A 23,275-nucleotide genomic window follows, 5' to 3' on the forward strand; every position below is an offset into this window, starting at 1 on the left:
GGAAAGGAATTTGATAAATTGTTGATGTAGGTTTTCCCACACTATGAATGGACTTTATAGCCCAGAAATAAGAAGTAAAAGAAGTAAGAAGTAAAAGCATTCTTCAGATTTCCTCGAAGTGTTGGTTTTACCTGATTGATTTATTTCTGAGTTGTTGCATGGTATGTTGCCAGAAAAGCAGTCACAGTACTGATGACCTTTAACAGCTTTACTGTTTGAACTTAACTGGTAAGTTTTTTTTTTTCCCCTCCTGATATGAGATGGAGAGAAACTTTAACTAAAATCATTATGTTCTAAATTTGCCTCATGTTTTACTAGTCATTCACATCTTGATTTCATTCTACCAGTGATATGCTTCTACCTGCTCTGATCATTGATAAGTTTTTGTAAATCAAATACCAGATAAACTTCCAGGGACTAAAAATGGAGTCTTCTATTTTCTTTTCTCACGACCTTATTTCTCCATTCTTCTCAGCTCTGGTCATGGGTATATTTAGAGTATCTGGGAGGGGGAGAAAAGCCATAGACAAATGAGGACCTCTGAAGGAATTACAACAGCATGAAGAAGCAACAGGTGGTGTGGGAGTCATGGAACCAGATACCATTACCCTGAAGTTTAATTTGTGCTAGGATGCCAAGGTCCTCTGTCATCTTTTTCTCATTAGCAGGAATCTGAGCAGATTTCTGACTGACAAAGTAGGCTAAAGTTTAAAAAGAAGTACTTTTTTGAATAAGTTCACAAAGTAGGAGTACAGATATGGGGGCTTATTTTGTTTTTTTAAGTTATCATACTGTAAAACTGACTTTTTTTTTCTTTTGGCATACAGTTCTGTAAATTTTAGTCCTCTTATAGATTTGTGTGAGTACCACATAATCAGGATACAGAAGAGATGTAGGTTTTAATGGAAATAGTGCTTTCCATTTCTTCCCAAAAAAGTGCCTTGCTTCTAATTGCTATTGATACAACGTCTGTTTCAGTAGAATCTAAAATCCTTCTCTAAGGATATCTTGTGCTTAGTTTTTTAGAGTATTTATCAGTCAAGGTTGGGAGGTATGGTCTTATAAGTTACGCATATCCTAGTGCTGTTGGAAATGGAGATAAAAGACAATTTGGTGTTTTAACGTGGTTTCCTTAGTCAATAAGGTAAACATATTGACAATTGCTTAGCATATTAATTTTTGCTAATTCTTTCTGCAGATGAATCTGCTCCTCAGTCATCCCCAGTTGGTCGATGGCGATTCTGTATCAATCAAACAATAAGAAACCGTGAGGCTCAATCTTCTTCTCTTCAACAGTCCATGTCTACAGTTCCTGGGCTAAATTTGCTTTCTAGTAAGTGTTCGTCCTTTGCCAACTTTATCCAGACTTGGAGGATGGGGAGCAAAATATATACCATATCCCTAACTTGTTTTCATGGGTATTTTATACTTATGATGATTTTCATAAGCATTTTGAAGATGTTAACATTAGAGTGTAACTTAAGCCATTTAAAATTAAATATTTATGAAGAAAAAATTTTTTTTCCTTATCAGGTTGAATTCTGTGTATTTTGAGTCTTATTTACAAGAGGTAAACGTTTTCACACAGGTTCTAGTTTGCCCCTTGCTCCTCCTGTCCCTTTTGAGTTTGGGTGCTAGTCCATGCTTTGTACTTATTAATAATACATGCTTAACCATTCTTTATTAATTGTTCCAGGTCCAAGAAACATAAGTAATAAGGAAATACCACAGGATACACTGCTTACTCTAGAAAATAATCCATGCCAGCATCCACTTTTCACCTCCACATCAGAACAAAAGGATGTAGTTGATGGTAAGATTTCTGAATATGCCAGTGCAGAAACTAAGCAGCCAGCTGTACTTTATCAAGTGGAAGAGGACAGGCAGATAATGGCACCAGTTGCTAGTAGTTCCAGTCATTCTGCTACTTCAGTTCGTGCAGTTCCATTTGAATGTGAGGGACTCACCAACAAAGCAGGCATATTCCTACCTGTGTATCCAGGTCACCAAGCTGCCAGTCAGGCCGATGTACTTATGGTCCCTTCTGGCGAGTCAACTCAGATTGCTGGTAACTCTTTTACAACTCCGGCCTTTATGTCTGATCAGAAGCCTCAATCCTTGTCAGTGCAGCAGCCAACTGTGGATGCAGAGTTTATTTCCCAAGAAGGAGAAACCACAGTGAACACGGAAGCAAGTTCTCCTATGATGGTCATTCCCACTCAGACCCCTGGCCTGGAACCGACTACCCTTCTACCTGCTACTGTTCTGGAATCAGATGGGGAAAGACCTCCAAAAATGGAGTTTGCAGACAACCGAATTAAAACTCTGGATGAAAAATTAAGAAATTTACTCTACCAGGAGCATAGCACATCTAGCATCTATCCTGAGAGTCAGAAGGATACCCAAAGCATAGACTCTCCATTTTCTTCCTCTGCTGAAGATACACTCTCATGTCCAGTGCCAGAAGTCATAGGCATCAGTCACTGTGGAGTTCAAGATAGTCCTGCACAATCCCCTAATTTTCAGCAGACAGGCTCTAAGATCCTGTCCAATGTGGCTGTGAGTCAGCCTGCTAACATATCAGTGTTCAAAAGGGACCTGAATGTGATAACTTCTATACCCAGCGAATTATGTTTACATGTAAGTATCATTCTTTTTAACCAATTCCTTATCCTTATGCTTTTAAAGAAATATCTTCCTTTTTAAAATTCTGTCCTTTGAAATGAAATTGTCACAAGATTCTAAGGTCACAGGTATTTAAGAAGGCCATGAATTAGGCTGCAGGCATCCAGAACTTCTCAGTAGAGACAGAACTATCCTTGGTGAGAGAGCCCTCTGGTGAATTAGATAGGAACTTGCAAGCAATGCTTATTTTTGTATTAATGACTGAACAGAACTGATTTAGAGATTGTTTTAGTGGGTAGGAAAAACTTGCTTTTAGATTTCCACTTAAAAATACCTGTTATCAGTTTCCTTTTTTAAAATATTGTGGTTTTAATTTAATCTTGTTCTGTGGGTTTTAATTGATTTGAAAATTTTTTTAAAAACAAAGAAAATCCTCCATAATCTCGTGACTTGTTTTTTTTAAGTTATATAATATAGAAATTTAATTTCTTTTTTCTGTCCCTTCAATTCACAGAGATAACAACTATCTGGTGCTTATCCACTATTTGGTACTTATTTTTCTTGACTTAAGCTTACACAGATCTAGTTACAAACCTATAACTTCTTTATTTTTCATTTTTTTTCAAATTTTTTTTAAGTGGAGGTACTGGGGATTGAACCCAGGACCTTGTGCATGCTAAGCATGCACTCTAACACTGAGCTACACCCTCCCCCTAAACCTATAACTTCTTATTCACAAAAGTAGGATTGTGATGTAAACATATTGGTCTGCAACTTGATTTTTTATTTTACAGTATATCATAGACATATTTCTTAATCTTCATCACTGTATCTCATTATTATTATTATCATATAAGTACTATATGTGTGTATATAAAGTGAAATCTACCTCACTTCCAAACCTATAGACACAGCTGTTAATAAATCTTTCCAGACATGGTTTTTAAATAACATACAAATATTTATACAGGCACACTTCTTTATATGTATTTTACATATTTACAAGGACATAGATACCTACTATATATTTATATACATATACTTCTTTATATATACGTGCTGCTCTATATTTTTTCCCACTTACTATGTACATTTATCCATGTCAGTGCACATAGCTCTACCCCACTTAACTTTTTTAAACAACCTGCATAACATTCCATTGAATAGATGTAATGTAAATACTTATTTTTTGGTAAACTAGTACTTTAAAATTATGCGATTAGTTATAAACACGAAAGCAGTTCAGAAGAATAGAAAATTAAAAGTAATTGTTGTATTAACACTCTCATTCCCCAAACACTCTTAAGTTCCTGGTTTTAATTCTTGTGGTCATTGCTACTAATAACCCGTATACTTATCTATTTTTTTATTTAGTAATTTTATACAATACTTATTGACTCACTTCTATGAAAGGTGAAGAAATTATATTTTCCTTTCCCTTTTCTCCACTTTTCTTCCTCATGTACCTCGCAATTTTTATTACTTAAATTACTTTTCAACATTGGCAAAGTTTATAACATCTACATTTTTTCTGTAACAATTGGTTGTGCTTTGTCTATAGGTAGATTGGAAGAATTGAAATCAGTAAATAACATTTATATTATGATTATATGTTATCCAGCAATCATGTAATGTGATTAGAACCATAAAAAATTAAATGTAATTTTCTGTTATTTAAACTTTGTTGCTTAGAGGAGACTCTTCCAAATGTCAAGGTCAGATGGATTCTTTTATTTGTTTCAAGTGTCCATTGCTAAAGCTGGATCAAACTAATTACCTGCCACTGTTTCTAGTGTCCTAGAATTCCTTCCCCCTACCCCTGGCATATTTCTATGAGTAATATTTTTAAATATATTGCATGGGTGACCAATTGTTTTTGGAAGGCAGCTATGCTCACCAGTATACCACCAACGTGGGACCCAATTGTTTTTAATGTCCAAAAATGTCCTTTTTTTGCTTTACACTTGATTAACTAAGTACAGATGATAGGGTCATTTTGAGTTAATTTTTGTATATGGTGTGAGATAAAGGTCCAGCTTCATTCTTTTGTATGTGACTCTCCAGTTGTTCCAGCACCATTTGTTATTTTATTCTCTTTGTTGTTGTTATGAATGGAATTGTTTTCTTAATTTCCTTTTCAGATTTTTCATTGCTGGTGTATAGAAATACAACTGATTTTTGATTGTTGATGTTGTATCCTTTAACTTTGCTGAGTTTGTTTATTAGCTGTAATAGATTTTGGTGTATTATTTAGGATTTTCTGTGTAATACATACAATCTTACCATCTGAGAATAGAGATAGTTTTACTTCTTCATTTCCTGTTTTTCTTATCTATTAACTTTTAATTTCATGCTTTCCATCTCTTTGTCCTTTTTGTTTTTTATTGGGGGAATTTCTCAACTTTTAAGCTATTTCTAATCTTCTATTCAGCTATTTTTTTAATGAAAGGATTATAATTTTCATTTCTAATAACCATAATTTTTATGGCTGTCTTATATTCACATATCTCTCTGAAGATATTAAAGTCTTATTCTGTGTTACTAATGCTGTTTCCTTAGCTATTCTATTTGTTGAGTTTAGTGTTTTCTTAAAGTGCTGATTTCTCATGTTGGTAATTCTTCATTGTATACTCATTTTTTCTTTTCTCCCTGTAAGATTGCTTGTTTGTCTGTAAATGCTATATTTAATTACTGTAGTCTGGGCATGAGGGGTATAGCTCAGTGGTGGAGCACATGCTTGATGTACACGAGGTCCTGGGTTCAATCCACAGTGCCTCTGTTAAGGGGGAAAAACATTACTGTAGCATTACTCCAGTAATTGTGGGAAAAGCATGGGACCTGCTTCCTGGAGCTGGATATTGCAAATATCTAATCGTACCCAGAGGGTGGTCCAATAGCTAGTCTTCAAAGGTAGAAGGGCCTCCCCTCGCTCCTAGATCTTGTCTCCTCCCTACATAACTGACCTTTCTCTTGGTCACAAACATTTTCTTCTCACCACTCTTATTTGGAGCAGATGCCTTTGCTGTCTTTTGTTGGCTGTGGAGGTGGGGAGGGAAGGTGGAAAACTACCTGGCTGTTCCTTCTTTAGTACCCCAACCAGTTTACTCTTCCATTCAGTGAATGTCTGCTGAGCAGTGAGTAAGTCAAGATCTCTGTTTTTGTGAAGTTCACGTTCTAGTGGGGAGAAGATAAACCCTAAACAAATAAATAAAGGGCTATGATAGAAAGACTAAAGGATTACTTTATATTCATGATCAAGGAAGGACTTGTATGTGATGGAGACATTCACAGGTGGAGGCCTGTTCAGGGAACCAAAAGAAGACTAGTGGGAGAGTCTTAGGAGATGATGTTGAAGTGACAGATCTAGCATAGTTCTATCTAACCACTCATCCTTTTGGTTGGCCAGGGCTTTCTCTCCTGTTGCCCACATCTGCCACCTGAGTTTGCAGCATTTTGAAACAGTTCCTGCATATGTCATGGACTGCTTTTTCCTCCTTTAATCATATATGTATGTGTCTCCATTTGTTTTTCCTGTTGTATCTGTGGATTTGGATTGGTAAGGGAAGCTAGAATAATTTGTATTTAATTTACCATCTTGATCCAGTTATTACTTATTAAAAATCTTTTCTGTAATTTCAGTGGGACCAATACAACACTTTCTACATCTTCAGTGGGACCAATACAACACTTTCTACATCATAATAATATTGAGAGTTTTTTTCTCTTTATAAAAGTATTATTATTATTAGTCTAAAATGGGACTTTGGAAAATAAAAATTGATTGTTCAGAACTTAACTTTTAATAACTGCTGACCTGCCATAAGTGTTAATAATGCTTACCCAAAACTATAGTTTACTTAGTGCCACTTAAGCTCTCTTCCTTCAGACAAAAGTTAAATCCCAATCTTTGAACTTTTGAATACTCTTAATTTTCTAAATAAGTAGTGACTATTCTTAATGTTTCCCAAAGTATTTCTGGTTGTGTATATCAGTTTTTTGTGTTAATTATTATAGGGAATTTATTTTTTAAAGTACTCATTTAGAATATAACAGTTAATTCTGACTTTTGAGGGGAGGGATGGGAGGACAAAAAGAGGGAAGAGTGATTTTATAGCAAGCTGTGGCCTGATGTTAACAATTTTTAGAGCATGAATTTGAAATAATTTTGAGGTCCATTGTAAATTTTTGTGTGCTTACATAATATAAGATACTTGATTTGGTAATATTTCTCTGTAAATCTGAAAGCCTAGATATCTTGTTTTTCTATATTTATCATGTGTGTCAGGCATCTTTAACTAACTCTTCTTAAATAATATGAGCATAAATGAAAATTTCCATTTTAAGAGCATAGGGTTTCAGTAACTTTTTTATTTAGTAAATTGGTACATATGAAGGAAATCATTTTAACTTTAATTTTCAGTTTTGAAAGTTGCTATAATATTCTAGGATAGAAGTTTAATGGCCTGCTCTTTTATTTATCTGAGGCCTAAATAATATTTTTAAAGAAAGTGGAAGGCTTAATTCCTATGAGTTGAATACTTCAGGTTTGGTTTGGTACTATTAATGGTGTGGTACTATTAATGCAAGTATACATAGCATTCTATTTTAAATTACTGATTTAGTCCATACAGGAGACTCCAATGGTATAAACAATTGCTCCAACTTACCTAAATTATTATCATTTTGGTTTTCCGCTTTTTGTCTCCATTAGGAGATGTCCCCAGATGCTTCACTTCCAGGGGATCCAGAGGTCTATCCTGCTGCTGTGTCAAGCGGTGGAGCCATTCATCTGCAGGCAGGAGGTGGATATTTTGGCCTAAGCTTTACTTGTCCTAGTCTCAAAAATCCTATTAGCAAGAAATCCTGGACTCGCAAATTAAAAAGCTGGGCATACAGGCTACGGCAGTCAACCAGCTTTTTCAAGAGATCAAAAGTCCGTCAAGGTAGTGTGCTTACAGTCAGGGACATAGACTAGGTAACATCACTTTTCATTTACTTCTGTTTCTTTTTGTTGTTGTTCATACACAAATCTTGCCACTTTTTCCACATAGCCCATGTATGTGACACGTCCCATTAATGTCATTGCCATTTTATTTTTCCTTTTGTAATTAATTTGGTTTTAAAGTATTCATTTCATATAGATATTAAGTCTTGGGATAAATCTTGCAATGTCTGATTTAGAGTTAGGGACTTCTACAATGTTGCTTATTACATTAACACTTTTTAATTGTCTAGCAGGAGTTAAGCTTTTTCTACTTTTCTTCATTTTTGGTAATGTAAACAAATTTAGTCTTAACAAACAATTTTCTCCTTTCTGCTTATAATTTGGCAAAACTTGCAGTGGAAACAGAAGATATGAGATCAGCAGTTGCTCCTGATCCCATCCCTCTGACAGGAGAGTCCGCAGCTGATACTAGGGCTTCAAGCAGATGTAAAGCATTGAGTGGATCATTTCAGCGGGGTCGGTTCCAGGTTTGTATCTTTGGTTGAATCCTATCTACAAGGGCATTATAAAAGGCAAGGGCATTGAAGATCTTGGTCTGTAGATGGTAATTATATAAATACAGATCATTATCATATTTAATTTATTCCTCTTATATGTATCCCCTCACCTTCTGTAGCCATCCAGTAAAGGTGAGTCTAAAGAAATGGGGATTTTAGTAGCTGGAAAAGAGCACAGAAATGGTTCATCACTTTTTGGTTGGTGGTTGGGTCATCTTTTTTATAAATCCAGTTTCATTTCCCTTAGAATCTCAGCAACTTTATATATGGAATTAAAATTTTTAATATTTAAAAAAATTAAAGTATAGTTGATTTACAGTATTGTATTAGTTTCAGGTATACATATGGATTTTTTAAATTGTGGAATTTTATGTGAGCAATATGAAGCCAACTCTCTTTACAAGAGGCCCAATTGAAAAACTTTCAATATGGGGAGTATAGGTGGGATTTTTAAGTTTTGGTATTAGCAATGTGTGTACATCACAGCAGGCCATCCAGTTGTCTGTACCATAAGTTAATATTGAATTTCTTTGTGGGTTTACTCTTTGGTTAGGTGGAGCCAGCCACCTTTGCCTTTTTTGTATTTCAGGTGATCACAGTTCCTCAGCAGCAGTCAGTGAAAGTGACATCTTTTGGAATAGAACACACACCAGCATTCAGTAAAATGACAAGCCAGTCTAGTGAAGAAGCTTTACCCTTTACTGAAACAGCAAAGTCCCAGTTGGTAGAAATGGAACCTACCATACACAAGCCACAAACTTCACTTTCTTCTCAGAAGTTACCAGTTCTACAGGAAACCATTAAAGAAGAAAAGAAAATTCCCAAACAAGCTGATAACTTCTCATCTTTCAGTACAGCTTGTGAGACTGATATATCTTTGATAACTCCAGAAAAGGAATTGGAAGAAAATTCAGCCACAGGAAGTAGCATGCAGTCAGGATCTGAACTGTTGCTTAAAGAGAAAGAGATACTTACTTTCGGGAAACAGCCTAGCTCTGATGGTGAATTTTCAGCCACTCTTGCTGGCACAGGGAAATCAGTGGTAAAGGCTGGTCCAGAGAGAGAAAAATGTTTACCACTCCATGAAGAAAAATCCTGTGTTCAACCACAGAGCTCACTCTTCTATTCACCATCTTCCCCAATGAGTAGCGATGATGAGTCAGAAATAGAGGATGAGGACTTAAAGGTGGAGCTTCAAAGATTACGAGAAAAGTAAGGACTTTATCTTCTGTTGAAAATCTGATTGTGCTGGGTTTTATAGAACTAAGTATTTGACTGGTAGCTAATTGAGGATTGGTGACATTTTAATGATTGAACAAAAATTTATGATCGAAAACTACAAAGATAGCATCAGATCCCACAGGCTAAGGACCCTATCCTACAAGACTTCCCCCCTTCAGATGCCTATCAGAAATCCAGGTAGTTACCTGTTACCTATGCTTCTGACCAACTTGTTATAAATCAGAGGTTCTCACGAACCTCTTCTCAGGTTTGATTAACTTGCTAAAATGGCTTACAAAACTCAGGAAAATTTTCCTTACTGGATGATTGGTTTATTATAAAAGGATACAACTCAAGAACAGGCAGATGGCAAGATATAGGGAAAGGGGCATGGAGCTTCCATGGCCTCTCAAGAGTGCCACTTCCCAGCACCTCCAAATATTCACCAACCTGAAGCTTTCAGAACCCCTGTAGTTTAGGAATTTTTATGGAAACTTCATTACAGTAGGCACGATTGATTAAATCATTGGCAGTTGGCAATTAATTCAATTGCCAACTAATTCACTCCAGCCTCTTTCCCTTCCCCAGAGGTAGGGAGGGGAGGGGCTGAAAGTTCCCACCCTCTAATCACCTGGTTGGTTCCCCTGGCAACTAGCCCCCATCCTTAGGGGTTATCCAAAACTCATTTCATTAATATAAATTCAGGTGTGATTCAAAGTGGCTTGTTTTGAATGATAAGACTTTGTTATTACCTTTATCACTTTGGAGCTATTGCAGGAGCTGGAGCTATTTGAGGGCCAAAGACCAAATATAACAAAAGATCCTCCCATTGCTCTAATCACTTAGGAAATTACAAGGATTTTAGGAATTGTGTGCCAGGAATAGGGACAAAGACCAAATACATGTTTTTTTTATTATAAATCATAGTATCAAAACAGTAAAAAAAAGAAAAAAAAAAGCACACAAAACAAACAATCTCCTGTTTCTCATGCCCTAATCTCATTTCTCAGAGGCAACTGCTGTGAACTGTTTGGTGCATATTGTGCCTGTCATTTTTCTATGCATTTATAAATATATAGTTTCTGCATTTTACAAAAGTTGGATCATAATAAATGTTATTCTACAATTTTAGGAGTTAACATTGTCTCTTTATATTCATGTTTGAATATTCATGTATACCAATAATCTTTATTCCCTATACACTAGAGTAGCATATAGCCATTTAAAGTTTATTTAATTTTTTCTTAATTGGCATTTGTTTTATCCCATATTTTGCTTATGTAAACAATGTTGACATAAACATCCTTATATTTTTTCATACTTAATGTGAGTATTTTTATAGGATAGATAACCTAAAAGTGTAATTGCTGGGTTAAAAGGTGTGTACATTTAAAATTGTCATCCAGTGTAAATATATCATTTTATATACCAAACAAAAATATATGAAAATGCCTGTTTTCTGACTCCTTAACAATATTGAACTGGATATTACTGATCCTTTTTATTTGATTCCAATCAGATGAATTAAAAAAAAAATTTTTTTTAATTGTGTTCTCCTAATTAGTAGTGAGGTTGTGCATCTCGTATTTATTGGCTACTTGTGTTTCCTCTTCTTTGGAGTCATCTTTTCTTATTCTTTCCCCTCTTTTCTATAAAGTTGTTTCTTTTTTTCTTACTAAGTTTTAGAAGCTATTTATACATTCTGAATATTAACCTTTTACTATATGTTACAAATTTTCTTCCTGTTTATACTTGCAACATATAATAAAGAAAAATTAATGTTATCAATACTATGTGACTATACTATATTTAACTTTTTAATTGTTTTTCACTATATTGAAATTTTTGAAATTTGGTATCAGTTTATTTAACTTTATGTCTCATTAGTTCAATGTTGTACTTAGAAAGGCATTTAACATCCTGAAATTGTGAAAATATTCTGCATTTCCACATTCTTAAATACCTTGTTAAACTTTACTTATTTGTACTGGTGTAGAGTTCTTTGGCTCATCTATATGGTGCCAGTGCCATTAAAATGCTTTCTGTATAATTTTCATTCAGACACATTCAGGAGGTGGTAAATCTTCAAACCCAGCAGAATAAGGAGCTGCAGGAGCTCTATGAACGCCTTCGGGCAATTAAAGATAGTAAAATCCAGTCATCAGAGGTTCCTCTGACACCTGCATCACCACGCAGACCAAGATCTTTCAAGAGCAAACTTCGAAGCCGTCCCCAATCCTTGACACATGTGGACAGTGGCACAGTTGCTACAGGTAAATCAGTCTTAAAAGTGATTAAAAGGAACTGGTCAAAGGTCAGCAAAATTAGAAAAATAATGATAATATATTTATTTTTATCAAGCTAAGATGGTTTAAAGAGGTGTATATTATTCTGAGATTCTTTTCTACCTTTTTGGTGCTAAATATTCTTTTATGAAATAATGGTGAGGATAGATGATAGAGTTTGGAAAGCAGATGAGTATTTTATGTTTTCATTTGGAAAATAAATACTGGGAAGCCCAATTTCAATCCCAAGAATAGTTTTTGAAATGTTAGCAGTCGGTGGGAACTGCTGGTCTAGCATTTAGAGTGTTGATGAGTTTGTTATTTTAAGATAATCTTAAAAATATAGTCATGTTCTATCTGATGAAAGAGATCTTTATTTATTATGAGAATCTTAGAAAAATGTACATCTTTAATTTGTAAAAAGAGAGGATCAGTCTCTACTTAACTATTAGAGAAGTTGTTACTCAGGTCAGACTTCCTTGGTTACATGTACATGGTCAAGGTGGGGGTTGAGGATGAACTGCAAGGATAGATATGAGATCTTAACAGAATTTGTAGTAGGCAGAATAATGCCTCCCCTCCAAAGAGGTCCATGTGCAAATCCCTGGAACCTGTGACTATGTTCAGTTATATTACAAAGGGTAATTGAGGTAAAGATTCTAATCAACATTTAAAAATGGGGACATATTCTGGATTATCTGGGTGGGCCCAGTGTAATAATCACAGGATCCTCTAAAATGGAAGAGAGAGGCAGGAGAGAGGGTCAGAGAAAAGATGTCCCCCTACTGGAGCCAACGTTGTGGCTAGACCAGCCCTTGTGGTTTTTATTATGATTGCATGATGCACCTCAGCAACAACCATCAGGGAACTTTGATAAAACCAGGTTTATTATTCACAGGTCCTGGGAAATACACATCATACCTGGGGCCACACAGCAAGAGGTTGGAGGAGCAGGGGGAAGCATGCACTAGAGAGCAAGAGTGCACAGGAGTAGAGGTTATTCCTTATTGGGATCGAGGATGGAGAGCCTAGGGTTTCACAGGTTCACTCTTTATTGGTGAATTTGAAACACGAGAGCAGGAATTAAAGTACAGGAAGAGAAAAGCAGGATCACTCAGTTATCAGTTATCAAGGTCAACCAGAGCTTTCTAAAAGGGTATAACTTCATGCATTGGGTGGCATGGCTCTTTGTCTAGTTGTATAGCTGGCAGTGTGTTTATTTGATATGGATTTCTTTGAAATGGATACCTCAGCAATCAAAAGCTTAACGGCAGGCACTTATAATCAAAAACGTTAATTGTCAGGCACTTACACTACACTGCCTCTTTCTAATCAACCATGGAATCTCATGGTAAAAACATGCCTTTTGAGACTGCTTTTTTGACTGGAACATTGTCTTTGAGATTCTTTAAGTTATTTTGTGTTATAATAACTTGTTCCTTTTTGTTGCTGAGTAATATGCCATGGTGTGGATGTACAACAGTTTGTTTATCCATTCACTTGTTGAAAGATATTTGGGTTCTTTCCAGTGCTGGGTTTTACAAATAAAGCTGCTATAAATACTCATGTAAAGCTTTTTGGGTGAACACAAGTATTCAGTTCATTTGGATAAAATACCCAGAAGTAAAATTGCTGACTCATATGGTATGTATATTTAATTTTTTTTCTTTTAAACAATTTTTATTTATCTTTAGGGGGGAGAGGTGATTAGGTTTATTTATTTTAGTTAAGATACTGGGGATTGAACCCAGGACCTTGTGCATGCTAAACATATGCTCTGCCACTAAGCTATTACCCTCCCCTCTATATTAAAAATTTTAAGAAACTTTGAAACTGTTTTCCCAAGCAGCTACATCATTTTCCATTCCCATCAGCATGTATGAGACTTCCATTTTCTCTGATGCTCTTCAGCATTTGGTATTATTGTTATTCTTTATTTTAACCAATCTAATAGGTATGTGGTAGTATTACATGGTGGTTTTAATTTTCATTTCCCTAACGAATTAATAATGTTGTATGTTTTTTCCTTATGCTTATTTGCTATACATATATCCTCTTTGGTGAAGTGCCTATTCAAGACTTTTGCCATTTTTTGTATCTTGTTTTTTAGAAGAGTTTATAAAGAATTGGTGTGAATTCTTCCTTAATTGTTCGGTAGAATTAAATAGTAAAGCCATCTGGGCCTTGCTTTTACATATTAGACGTTTTTAAGACACAAATTCGATCTCTTTGCTTGTTATGTTAAGATTTTTTTCATCTAAAATATCAAATTTGTTGGCATACAGTTGTTCATAGTATTCTCTTAAAATCCTTTTTATTTCTGTATGATTTATAGTGATGTCAGCTTTTTCATTTTTTTATTTTAGTAATTTGAGTCTTCTCTCTTTTTTTCTTGGTTAGTCTAGTTAATGGTTTGTCAATTTGGTTGATCTTTTCAAAAAAACCAACTTTTAGTTTCATTGAGTCTCTTTACTTGCTTTTCTTGATTTCATTTATTTCCATTCTGATCTTTACTATTTACTTTCCTCTACTTACTTTGATTTTAGTTTACTCTTTAAAATTTCTCTAGAGTAAATTCAATGAGATCCATACCTAGACACACTGACTTTCATCAATTTAATTATGCTTTGCATAGGTATGGATCTCATTGATACTTTTTTCTGCCCCTTTCTCTTTATTGTTTGGGACTCCCATTATATTATGTATATTTTGTCATGCCTGATGGTATTCCACAGGTCTCTGAGCCTCTGTTTATTTTATTTCATTCTTTGTTCTTTCTGTTCCTCAGAGTAGATTTCTGATTCTTTCTCTTGCTCACTCAAATCTGTTGTTGAGCCTTTCTGGTGAATTTTTTGTTTCAGTTTTTATACTTTTCAACTACAGAATTTCTATTTTTTTAAAATAATTTCTATCTCTTTATTGATGTTCTCTATTTGGTGTGAGACATTGTCATCATACACTTTCTTTTAATTTTTTTAGACATAGTTTCCTTAAGTTGTTTTGAATACGTTTATAATAACTGATTTTAAAGGCTTTGTCTACTAAGTCCAAAATGTAGGCCTCCTTCAGGATGTTTTTGTTGACTCCTTTTTTCTTTTCTGTATATGTGGCATAATTTACTATTTCTTTGCATGTCTCTTAATTTTGGGATAAAACTGGACATTATAGATAATATATTGCAACAGCTCTTGAGTCAGATTCCTTTCACCCCCTTCCTCTGTGGGGCCAACTGACATCCTTCAAAGTCCAACAGCCCCCATTTCTGGGTTCTCAGATGTCTGCTTGTGTTCCTTCAACAGATAAAGTACATTCTTTACTGGTCATGTTTGCCCTAACAAACTAATAGCCCTAGGTAATGCCTAATCTCACAATAGCTCAGGCTGGTTTGTTTCAGCCTACCTTATCAGAGTCATAAACCCCACCACCCTTCATGGACCCTAAACCTTTCACCTCACCTACAACCAATCAGAGACTTGTACACATCAGACATCTTGTGACCCTACCTTATAAAAGACCCCAACAACCGACCCTCAGTGCTCACGCAGGCACCTCTCGCCTTCGTGGCCCACTGTTGTCTATGACAGTGTACCCTAATAAAGTCCTTTACTATTCTTCTCCTTCATCTCTGGTAAATTCTTTTACCAACCCGTGTCACTGACTGGCCGCAGTTGTGTCCCACAACAACCAAGGTTTGTTGTTGCTGTATTTTGCTTATTATAATTGTTAATATTTTTTTGTTGCTGCTTATTTGTTTAGTGATTTTCCTTCACTAATTCTATATTCCACGAGTTCTTTGCTCGCTAAAAAATTTCTAAAAAATGTGTAAAGCCTGGTATGCTAGGGTTCACTCCTGGGCCAGTACTTGTAGTCATGAGCCAATGATTGGTTGGAAGATTTCATTAAATGCCTTGTCTTGTTGCTTTTTGCCAGGGAGATCTCTGTGAGAAGGCACATGTTCAGGCTTCAGTTTGTAAGACACCCTTTGAATTTACTTCCTGCTTGCCCAGAAACTCAAGTTCAGCCAGAATTGAGTAACTAGTCCTTTCTTCTTTCTCAGGTCTGTCTTGGCATGGCAAACATTTACATTCTCAGGAATATATCAGAAATTTTCAAAGTTTCCTATGGTTATCTACTTGTCCTAGCATTACTTTTTAATTCTAGACCAGGCTCTTGTTTGCCCCAACTGAAATCACAGCCTTAGGCTTCTGAGTTGTTGCCAGCACTTTCCTATTATTTCAGTAATGTCTTGGAGGTAGCCTCCTACCCACTCCCCACCCCTCATACTCATGTCTGGGTGGGCTGAGCTGAGGTCTAAGTGAAATCAAATATTCATCACACTGAGAATAGAGATTTTCCCAGGTTGCTGCAAGTTTAGACAAAATAGTGACTGTGCTCCAGGGATGATGCTTTTAAGGCAGCTCAAAAAGAGTTCTGTTCTCCCCATTGTCTACAGTGCTGCTGGCTTTTGGCTACTACAACACTGAGCTGGGGAGGAAGGAGGGATGGGAATTGCTACAAGTTAAAATGCCACAGACCTCAGTAGTTTGTCTTGGATAAATGATTTTTATTTTGTTCTGTGTCTTTGGATAATTGTCAGAGTTTCAAAATGGTTGGTTTTAGTTGTTTTGCCCATATTTTCATTGTTTTAAGAGCAAGTTTACCTAAGCCCGTAGGCTGCGTTTTTTGAAGACATTCTCCTTCCTCTTTTTCTATTTTCTGAAAGAGTTTTTGTTGAGTTAGTATTACTTCTTTAAATGTCTAGAAGAATTTCCCATGAAACCATGTGAGCTCAGAGACTTTTTGGGGGAGGTTTTTTAGCTTCAAATTCAAATTCTGTAATAGTAGTTACAGGCTTTTGCAGATTATAAATTTCCTATTGGGTGAGTTTTGGTAGTTTGTGGTTTTTGAGAACTTGGTCTACTTCATCTAAGCTGCTGAATCTTTGTGTTTAGAGTATTTCATTACTATCTTTTTAATTTCTTGAATATTTATAGTAATACCCTCTTTCATTCCTGATATTTGTAATTTGTATCTTCTCTTTTTTCTTTGTCAGTGTTGATAGATATTTACCAATTTTATTGATCTTTTCAAAGATCGTTTTTGCTTTTATTGATTTGCTTTATTGTTTTCCAGTTTAAAATTTCATTGATTTCTGCTCTTTATCATTTCATTCCTTCTGCATGCCTTGTTTTTATTTTGCTTTTTCTAGTTTCTTAAAATGGAAGCTTAGATTTTTGATGTGAGACCTTTCTTTTTGTAATATAAGCATTCAATGGTATAAATTTTCCTATAAGCACTAATTTAGCTCCATCTATTAAGATGTTTTAAATTAGGTTTTATTTGGGGGGGGATAGTTTTAGATTTACAGAAAAATTGTTAAGCTAGTAAAGAAAGTTTCCATGTACCTGACACCCAATTTTCCCAATTATTAACATCTTATACATAATTATGGTGCATTTGTCATCATAATAAACCAATCTTGATACATTCACATTATATCCATTTTCTGTCCCAGGATTACATCCAGGATACCACATTGTATTTAGGGGTCATGTCTCCTAGGTTTCTTTTAACTTTAACAGTTTTTGCAGAATTTCTTTGTTTTTGATGACTCTGACAGTGTTGAGGAGTACCCGTCAGTTATTTTGTAGAATTTTGTTTTTGAACACATCTTTACTTACTGGTGTTGGGGAGGGATAAATTTTCCTCTGTCCTAAGTTCCTCTGGCTGGTCTAAGGATTAAATTGACATGAAACAGATTAATAGGAGAAAAATCAAACAAAAGTTTAATAACATGTATACATGGGAGAGATCCAGGAAAACTGAGTAACTCACCAAAATGGCCAAAGCCCTCACCTTAAATGCCATTTTTAGCTAAGAACAAAAGAAGATGTTGGGAATAGTGGTTTGGGACTTCAAAGGGTAGGAAGGCAATTCACATGGAGAAGGAAAAGCAAACGTTTGCTGGGCCATGTAGATACAATGGGAAACCGAGTGGACTGATCTTTAGTCCTGCTTAGAGTTTCCCTCACCACACCTAGCCCTTTTCTTTGGAGATATCTCTGGTGATGGCTCTATCCTGGAAACAGGCCCTCTGTCTAAATTCTTTTAGGCAGTTAGGGGGAAGGTCAAAGTTTGTTCCCAGGTCTTTTGGGCTTTGATTGTTTTCAGCTTGAAATAATCCACAAGCCAAAGAGATATTTTGGGGTGGCAAGTTTTGCTCCCCTCCACTGGCACCAGAAGATTCTCCAAGCTTATCTTGTGTATTTCCTGCTTCAGTCCTAGAAGCCATCATTTCTATAAGGAAGCCTAATTCATTTTATTCTGGAATATATTAGAAACCAAGATCTGGGTGCTTGGTGTGCAATCCACATTGGTTGTATAGCTTTCTTCCCTTGTTTATCTGTAAACTCTCACTCCAACAATGAGAGGCTCTCACCATCCTCTATTTATTTAATTGTTCAATTCCAGTATAAGGTATAGTGGTTTCAGAATTACTAATTTATAACCCAGTGAGAAACACCTCTATCAACTAGAATGCAGTGCTTATGGGTAGTTTCTTTTGCCTTTAGTATTATAGGTATGGCTCTTTTCCAAAGTTACGTAGGTCAGCACTTGTTCCCTGACTCCTTTATGTGACACGGTTCTTTTATACATTTGTAATATGGTTAGATTCTTTTGTCACATTCTGCATTCCATCCTGGAATCCCTTGAACCTCCTAAATGAATTTTTAAATTTTCATACATTAAAGTTGACTCTTTGTGCCATGAAGTTCTATGTATTTTGACAAATGCATTCCATCCTGGGATCCTATGACCTCCTAAATGATTTAGAATTTTTTTCACACATTAAGGTTTATTCTTTGTTCTCTAGGATCCCCAGTGTTTTGATATGTTGAATTTTGGGGGTTAGTTTCAGTTCCAATTTTTTTCTTATTTCCCTTGAGACTTTCTCTTTGTTTCATGGTTTATTCGGTAGTGTGTTGTTTAATTTCCAAGGGTTTTGAGATTTTTCTTGTTACTTCTGTTACTAATTTGTACTTCAGTTTTATTATGATCAGAGAATATATTGTTAGTGGTTTTGATTTCTTTCAATTTGTTCAGGTTTGTTTTATGACCCGGGATATGGTCTATTTAGGTGAATGTTTCATGTGCATTTGAAAATATCATATACCCTGTTGTTCTTTAGTAGAGTGATCTATAAATGTCAGTTAGATCTAGATGTTGGAATGGTATTGTTCAATTATTCTATATCCTTGCTTATTTGCTGTCCACTACTTCTATTGTTGACTGAGAGAATAGTGTTGAAGACCCCAGCTGTAATTGCAGACTTGTCTCTTTCTCCTTTTAGTTCTGTCAGTTTTTGCCTCATGTATTTTGAGGATGTTTTGTTAGTTACATATACATTTAGCATTATTATGTCTTCTTGGTGAATTGAATCTCTTTTATCATTGTGTAGTATCCTTCTTTACTCTTTGTTATTTCTGCTTGCTTTGATATCTGCTTTGTCTGATACCAGACACTCATTTCATCTTTCTTTTGGTTAATGTTTGTATGGTGTATCTTTTTCATCCTTTTAGTTTTAGTCTGCCTATATTGTTATATTTGAAATGAGTTTCTTGCAGGCAGTTTATGGTCATATTGAAAAAATCCATTCTGTTACTCTCTGTCTTTCAGTTATTCTTAAACCATTTACATTTAATGTAATGATCTATATGTTTGGATTTTGGTCTACCATATTTTAAATCTATTTTCTGTTTATGTTTTTTATTCCTTTTCTTCCCCTTTTCTACCTTCATTTGGTTTATTTGAATATATTTTTAGTATTCCATTTTAATTTATCTATTTTGTTTTTTCTTTATTTCCTTGTATATTTTTTGTGGTTGTTCTAGGGATTATAATGTACATATTTACCTTTTCAGTCTATTTAAAATCAATTGTTTACCACATCAAAAGGAGTGTTGAAAACTTACATCCATATAGGTTTCGTCCTTTATAATTGTCTTATGTATTACATCTACATCTATGGAAAACTACATCACACAGAGTTATAAATTTCATTTTTTCTTGAGTTTTAGAACTCAAAAGAAAAATACATTTACTCTGATATCTGTTGGTCTTCCTTCATTTCTGCTTTTTCATATTTCCTACTCATATAATTTCTCTCTGTTTAAGATCTTTCTTTAGCACTATTCTTTTAGAATAGGTCTGCTGGTGACAAATTCTATTAACTTTTTTTTATCTGAGAAGGTCTTTTTTCACACCTCATTCCAGAAGGATATTTTTGCTGTATACAGAATTTTGGGTTGACAGTTATATCTTTTAGCATTTAAAAAAAATTATGCCACTTCCTTCTAGCTTCCCATGGTTTGTGAGGAGAAATCCCTAGAAATTTGAATCATTGTTTTCCTGTATAAAATGCATTGGTTTTCTCTGGTTGCTTTCATAATTTTTTTCTTTTAATTTTCAGCAATTTTTCTATTTCAGTTTCAGCAAGTTTTATGTTTGTAGGTATGAGTTTCTTTGTGTTTATTTCTGTTTTGAGTTCAGTGAGCTTCTTGAATATGGTAGGCTTATGTCCTTTGTCAAATTTAGCAAACTTTCAGCTACTATTTCTTCAAATATTTTTTTCTAATCACACTCTTTTTTTCATTCTCCTTCTAGGACTCTGATGACTCAGATTTTAGATCTTTTGCTATTGTACTGTAGATCCTTTAGTTTCTGTTCATCTTTGTTTTTCAATCTTATTTCTCTGTTGTTAAAACTGAATTTTCTGGGAGTTGGGGGGATGAGTGAAATAGATGAGGGAAATTAAGTGGTTCAGACTTCCAGTTACAAAATAAATGAGTCACATGAGGAATATAGTCAATAAAAATGCAGTATCTTTGGTGACAAAAGTAGTCAAAGGTACAAGCTTCTCGTTATAAGATAAATAAGTACTAGGGATATAATATACAACATGATTAATATAATTAACACTGCTATAGTTATGTATGAAAATTGTTAAGAGAGTAAATCCTAAGAGTTCTTATCACAAGGAAAATTTTTTTCTTTTATTTTGTACCTATATGAGATGATGAATTCTTCACTAAACTTATTGTGGTAATCATTTCATGATGTATGTAAGTCAAATCGTTATGCTCTACACCTTAAACTTATACAGGCTGTATGTCACTTATATGTCAATAAAACTGGAAAAAAATTGAATTCTGTCATCTCCTTTCTGCTGTTGAGTCCATCCAAGGAGGCTTTTTGGGGGTTGTTGTGTATTTTTTGATTCTCAAATTTTACTTATAAAAATTTCTCTATATCTGTTTCTTTGTTGAGACTTTCTATTTTATCATTGGTTTCAGTAGTTTTCATGATTACCTATTTGAGCATTTTTATAATAGCTGCTTTAGAGTCTTTCTCAGATAATTCCAACATCTGTACCATCCTTGAATTAGTATCTGTTGGTTATCTTTTCCCATATGAGTTGAAATTGTCCTGGTTCTGTGTATGCCAAGTCATACTGAACATTATCTGGACATTTTGAACATTCTTAGACTCTGGTGTCTTTTTAAAATCCTATGTAGACAATGTTGATATTTGTTATAGGAGGTAATTGACCCAGTTATTTTTACCTTATGAGTTGCAACCTGTCTTCTGTGGTCCGTTGTTCTAATGTCAGTTCAGTTACATTGCCTCTGTGGTGTTCCTTGGACCTGCTCCACATGTGGGTCTCCTAGTGGGTCTCAGCCTAGGGATGTTGTCTGTTAGTTCAGTATTCATGTCTTCAGTATGCTGAATAGTATCAGATTCGTGTATACACAGCTGAGTAGTAAACCCAGGCATTCAAAAATAACTTTCCTCAGCTACTCCCTCCCTGCAATACCTCCAATACTTTAATTAATTAATTAATTATATTATTGTGGGGGAAAGGTAATTAGGTTTATTTATGTTTAGAGGGGTTACTGGGGATTGAACCCAGGACCTGGTGCATGCTAAGCATGCACTTTACCACTTGAGCTATAAACCCTCCCCACCTCCAGTACTTTTTGATTCCCATTGACTTTTTTTTTTTGTTCCTCAGCCAGAAATCTGAGATTGTTGTTTCTCTGCTCTCTTGTGCACATCTACCACTGTGCACACGTTCAGGGCCAAGCTTTGGGAGACTAGAGAGCAATAAAGCAACAATGATTGTCTTCACTTTCATGGGACCATAACTCCACTAATCAGAAGTGGGTGGGTCATCTTTCTCAAGAGTTTGGCTTCCATGAGCTTCCATCGTGGCTGTGGACTCTGCCACTACAGGATTGCTTGGGGGCTTGGGGAAAGAATACATAAAAAAGAAGAAGAAAATAGGTGATTTCTATATGAGAATTTTAGAAGTTCCCTTTCCTATTTCTCATGCCAAAAGTAGAAGATTTCCTCTGGAGAGCTCTCATTTAATACCCCAGTACCCACTTTCAGGTTAACCATGGGATACTAGACAGGAAATATTGGTAAGCTCACTGTCATTTTAATGGTACTCGAATTTTGGTCTTATTCCCTAGTCACTTGCTACTATTTACTATTCAGAATTCTCAGATAGCTCCTCCATGCATCCTGTCCAGCTTTTATGGACGGACTAAACATGTGAAACCTGTCTGCCCTGCAGTGTGTAGCTGCTGATGTCACTACTCGGTTTTTTTCCCCTAGTTTTCACTTTTAAGCTTGGCTTCCTGGGAGTGACCTCTTTATCTGCAATGTTTAGTGTTCAGCCAGAGACTAATTAGAGGCTACACTTAAACACCTCAAGCCAGTAGGGCTTCCACTTTCTGCTGATGTATCTGTGTGTGCACCAGGAAACTCATTCAAACTTGAGGCCATTTTCTAGTCTGACCCAGCTTTTATTCTCCTCTGGGATCTCTCATGCCTCCTCTCTGCATGCAGGGTCTGTCTGCCAGTGATGTGTGTATGGTTTAGGCCCTCAAGTCTTTGCTGTGCATGTAATGATTTTCCATTCAACCTGAGATATGTGGAGAATTGATCAAGCCTCCTATGGTTGTCTCACTTCCCAGATCTCCCTGTAAACCTCAGGTTAATGGAGTTACTGTTTCTAAAACTCCAAATCAATGGAGTTCCCTGTGGCAACAAAGCCTGTTGTTTTCTCAGCCAGCCCTGTTATGGTTGAATTGCTGGGCAAAAAGAGCTGGGGCAGGGGTGACAGGGGCAGCCTTGGGCCAAAACACCACTGATTGCACAGTTCTTAAAAGTTGAGTAGTTTTCATGAACAAATGCTTCTGATTTTGTTGTATGCCTTTGGACAAGTTCCAGATTGCTGAAATGGTTGTTTTTGAGAGTTTTGTCTAGTTTTACTATTTGCTTTTGAGGGAAAGGATTTGATAACCTCCTCACTCAGTCATTCTGAAAGCCTGAAATTAGTTTCTAGCAGGTAGGAAGGAGAGTAACTGACTATTAAACTTCTGTTAAATTAACTTATTTATTAAAATGTTTAGATTGATTCTTAAGCAGACCTAATATTAAAATATTGTTTCTGTAAGTGGGACCTAATCTTCATTTTCTCTCTGTTTTTAAGAATTCATTGAAGCCAAGTTTGCAAAGATAGGGTATTCCACACATACCTTCTAGTGGTTTTATTACTTCATTGACTATCATCA

General features: G+C 35.3%; 1 protein-coding gene across 1 annotated transcript in view; it reads left to right on the forward strand.

Annotated features, from left to right (window-relative positions):
• WNK3 (WNK lysine deficient protein kinase 3) overlaps positions 1 to 23,275 on the forward strand; it is a 124,024-nt gene that overhangs the window by 88,823 nt on the left and 11,926 nt on the right. The window contains exons 16-21 of the mRNA XM_074359279.1: positions 1,199 to 1,333; positions 1,697 to 2,640; positions 7,337 to 7,427; positions 7,967 to 8,097; positions 8,717 to 9,339; positions 11,410 to 11,621. Of these exons, the coding sequence (XP_074215380.1) occupies positions 1,199 to 1,333; positions 1,697 to 2,640; positions 7,337 to 7,427; positions 7,967 to 8,097; positions 8,717 to 9,339; positions 11,410 to 11,621 (2,136 nt within the window). The remainder of the gene's footprint in view (positions 1 to 1,198; positions 1,334 to 1,696; positions 2,641 to 7,336; positions 7,428 to 7,966; positions 8,098 to 8,716; positions 9,340 to 11,409; positions 11,622 to 23,275) is intronic.

Source organism: Camelus bactrianus, chromosome X (assembly GCF_048773025.1).
Source record: "Camelus bactrianus isolate YW-2024 breed Bactrian camel chromosome X, ASM4877302v1, whole genome shotgun sequence".
NCBI lineage: Eukaryota > Metazoa > Chordata > Mammalia > Artiodactyla > Camelidae > Camelus > Camelus bactrianus.